The sequence below is a fragment of the Perca fluviatilis genome, chromosome 24, assembly GCF_010015445.1.
Source record: "Perca fluviatilis chromosome 24, GENO_Pfluv_1.0, whole genome shotgun sequence".
Taxonomy (NCBI): Eukaryota; Metazoa; Chordata; class Actinopteri; order Perciformes; family Percidae; genus Perca; species Perca fluviatilis.
This window is the reverse complement of record NC_053135.1, coordinates 1,310,989-1,314,973: the sequence shown is the minus strand read 5'-3', so window position 1 is coordinate 1,314,973 and position 3,985 is coordinate 1,310,989. Positions and strand designations below refer to the sequence as shown.

Below are 3,985 nucleotides of genomic sequence, written 5' to 3'. Positions count from 1 at the left end.
GTGTGTCAGTCTAAATGTTGTTGTCTTTAAATCGACTTTAAATCCTCTGAATAATTTGACAACATTACAGGTACTACTACGACATATTGGGCCCGTTGTAAGGAGAGAAAGAAAAGCTACGGAGCCAACGGAGATGGATAATAATTAATAATCTGGGAATAAAGTCGTAGATTCACCAGAAAACAACTCACAACTTTACAAGATAACAACTCAGATATTCTCTGGGATTAAGTCAGAAATGTATGAGGGTAAACTCTGACAAATGGGAATTTTTGTCAACAACATACCCCCACCCCAATATTCAAAACTGGGCTTTTTTCTCTTTCTCTGTGTCCTTTTTCATGGTTTTTTTAGGCCATTTTTTGACGCATTTGTCGCCTTGTCGAGGTTTTTTTGACACTTATTTTTTGACGATTTTGTCGCCTTTTTGGGCAGTTTTTTGGACGCGTTTGTCGCCTTTTCAAGTTTTTTTGACACTTTTTTTAATGATTTTATCGCATTGTTTGTGCAGTTTTTTTGGACGTGTTTGTCGCCTTTTCAAGATTTTTTGGGACGATTTTGTCACCCTCTTTGTGCAGGTTTTTTGACGCATTTGTCGCCTTTTCAATTTTATTTTGACACTTTTTTTTGACGATTTTGACGCCTTTTTTGGGCAGTTTTTTGGACGTGTTTGTCGCCTTTTCAAGTGTTTTTTGACACTTTTTTTTCGTTTTGTCGCCTTCTTTGGGCAGTTTTTTGGACGTGTTTGTCGCCTTTTCAAGTGTTTTTTGACACTTTTTTTTACGCTTTTGTCGCCTTTTTGACGATTTTTTTTGACGATTTTGTCGCCCTCTTTGGGCAGTTTTTTTGACGCATTTGTCGCCTTTTCAATTTTATTTTGACACTTTTATTTTGACGATTTTGTCGCCTTTTTTGGGCAGTTTTTTTGACGCGTTTGTCGCCTTTTCAATTTTTTTTTGCCGCTTTTGTCGCCTTTTCAAGATTGTTTTTTGACGATTTTGTCGCCTTTTCAATTTTATTTTGACACTTTTATTTTGACGATTTTGTCGCCTTTTTTGGGCAGTTTTTTGGACGTGTTTGTCACCTTTTCAAGGTTTTTTTTAAACACTTTTTTCGAAGTTTTTGTCGCTTTTCACCTTTCAAGTATTTTTTCCACAGACGTCTCTGTTTGCCGTGTTTCTCTCAGAGAATATCAGAGTTGTTTTCTTGTAAATGTACGACTTTAATATCAGAAATTCTGAGTTTTCTGTCTGAATATTACTCCCCTCCTCTCCCCAGCTCCGTATATATATTTTTTTCAGTGATCCTATAACACGCGGTTGTATGTTACAGTAGAATACAGCGCAAAATACAAATATGTTTAAAAACTAAAAGCTTCGGAAAGAATAAAAAAATAAATATTTGAGTAAAATATGAAATTTAACCCAAAACTGAGGCTCAGACAGAAAACAGCATACACATACCGTCTTTTTGGGGTCTAATATTAATAATTTAATTGTTATAGAAATATTGTCCTGCAAAAAAAAGTACAATACAAATTTTGAAAGATTTTAACTTTTATATGTTGAATAAAATGTTTCCAGAAACATAAATAAACAAAATTATTATAATTTAGTTATCATCTGCTCGTATTTAAAATATGAAGAAAAAATGTGAATTGCAAAAAATTTAAAATTATGAATTTAAAGTTAATTAGAAAACCAAATATAATAAATAAAGAAATATTTAAAAAATTACTTTAAAAGAAAAAAGGCTAAAACAAACAATTTAAACTTTATTTAAACTAAAAAAATATTTTTAGATATTTTAGGTAGAAATAAAAATAAATGTTTAAGGAACTACAGTTAAATATTTAATCAATTTTTTTTTTAAATTAAGTCTTTTTTGTCTTACGTAAAAATAAATAAATTTCATTAAAATGAATAAACAAATGATGATTTAATTAAATAGGTATAAAAGAAAAGAAAAAACATTTCTTTTTCTTTCTTTTACGCATTTTTATTTTCCTTCAAAATAAAACAATATTTCAGTAAAATTATTCAATTCATAAACCGCTGACATTGTGAATTTAATTTATAAAGATTAAAATTGTTATGAAAAATAAAACAAAAAATATTAATAGAATAATATAAAATAAATCAGTAAAATTAAAAATAAATAAATTGGGAATTTCATTTGAAATACTGAAATGAAAAACAATAGTTTTATTGTGAAAGATTAAATCATAAAATACCAAACCAATATTTTGGTACTTTTATTTTGAAATATCTTTAATCTTGGCATCATTGAGCTTCCATAGTTTAAAAGAATTGCTTTTTTTTAAAGGAAATTATTGATTTGTTTCATGTTTTCAGCATTTGTTTATCTATTCTGATATGACCAAAAACATCTAGAATTTAAAAGAAATTAAAATTTACGTCTGTAGAAACACAATATTCTCCTCATGTTGTTTCTATAAACGTATTGATCGACTTCTGATTGTAAACTGTAAATTATTGATCATATTAGTCATATTTAATGTTTGGAAAATATTGTTTAGAAGATAAAAAAAATATACAGTTTGATTTATTGATTATAGATTAACTCTGTGATGATGAATTATTGATCCTTCAACATGTCATACACAGTACATTTACTTTCTATTAAAAAAAAAAGTGTGAGGTACAAAGAAATTTTAAAATTTGCAATAATCTTCAGCTTTTATTTTGAAGAGCAACTTCCTGTTTGTATCTGAAATGTAGTTACACCTACGCTAACTTGACAGTGGACATCCTTCTCCCTACCACAATAAAAGTTTCCTCCCTTCTCTGTCACACTGCGGACTGTTTTGTCGGGATGCGTTTACGGTTCGGTACCAGCACACCTGCGGCTCATCAACGTAACCCGTGTTTACTTCACAGTCACCGGAGGAAAGCTCCGGTTCTTTTCTCACTGTCTTAAAATGTTCGTCGTGGCCGTTGATGTTGACAATGGCGGATTAACGAGGTTACCGGCCGTTTTACCGACGCTGCGTTGACTGTTTTCTCCATTCTGAGAGATGTAAACGGCCACAACAACAAACCGGGGTTTGTTATGCTTTTTTTCCTTTCCGGTTTTCCGGTTGTGACGGTTGGGAAGCTAACGTTAGCACGCTAAATCAGAATGAACGGCGGTGACAGTGGCAGCTCGGCCCGCAGCCGCTCCGGACGTCCTCTGACCGCGGACTAGCTCCAGAAAACACCCACTTTTAATCTCACACATATTTATTTAGGTCGTTTCATCTCCTTATTAATTAATTTGTATGTTTTTGGACAAAATGAGACGTTGGTGGATTATTCGGCCCCCGGTAATAACCTCCCGTACGATGGAGATTTAAGGATCCCGAACGGAGAGAACGTGACCGCTGAACAGCATCAGAAAATTATTCGTTTTCTAATCTCAAACAGCTTTATTTGGTATTTTCTTGTACATTGCTTGTCGATTTCGGATCTTTGGGACTAGAGGAGACCTTTGTGGATAATTCGGCCCCCGGTAATACTCTCCCGAGTGATTGGGATGTGAGGTACGGGCAGCATTAGGATCCCGAACCGATAGAAGCTGAACCTGCCGTCTACTATAATAAAAACAGCATTTTTAAAACCTCAAACAGGTTTATTTAGTATTTTTGGGGTTTTGCGTACCGGGTCCGTATGTTCGGGACTAGGGGAGACCTTTGTGGATAATTCGGCTCCAGGTGAAACCCTCCTGTACGATGGGGACTCAGGGACCGGGCAGGAAGAGGACCCCAAACCGGGAGAAGCTGACCGCTGAGGACGATGCTCTCAACCAGATCGCACGAGAGGTGAGGCTCCTTATCTTTTATTGTTATGATGATTATTGATTAGATATGAATACAGAGACAGCGACCCACTACAGCAGCAGAGTTTAGAGTCAGCCGGGACACACTGCGGGGGATCAAGCAACTGCAGCTTTTAGCATTAAAACATCCCGGGATGTTGCTGGACAC

At 34.4% G+C, this 3,985-nt stretch overlaps 1 protein-coding gene across 10 annotated transcripts in view; it reads left to right on the top strand.

Annotated features, from left to right (window-relative positions):
• Positions 1-2,328: 2,328 nt before the first annotated feature.
• Positions 2,329-3,985, top strand: part of lrrfip1b (leucine rich repeat (in FLII) interacting protein 1b) — a 36,878-nt gene continuing 35,221 nt past the window's right edge. For 3 of the 10 annotated variants that reach the window (XM_039793615.1, XM_039793621.1, XM_039793614.1), the window contains exon 1: positions 2,338-3,820. In XM_039793615.1, coding sequence (XP_039649549.1) covers positions 3,731-3,820 — 90 coding nt within the window. In that variant the 5' untranslated portion in view covers positions 2,338-3,730. Of the gene's footprint in view, positions 3,821-3,985 lie in introns of all 10 variants that reach the window. The other 7 variants (XM_039793617.1, XM_039793616.1, XM_039793620.1 and 4 more) reach the window with 5 other exon arrangements.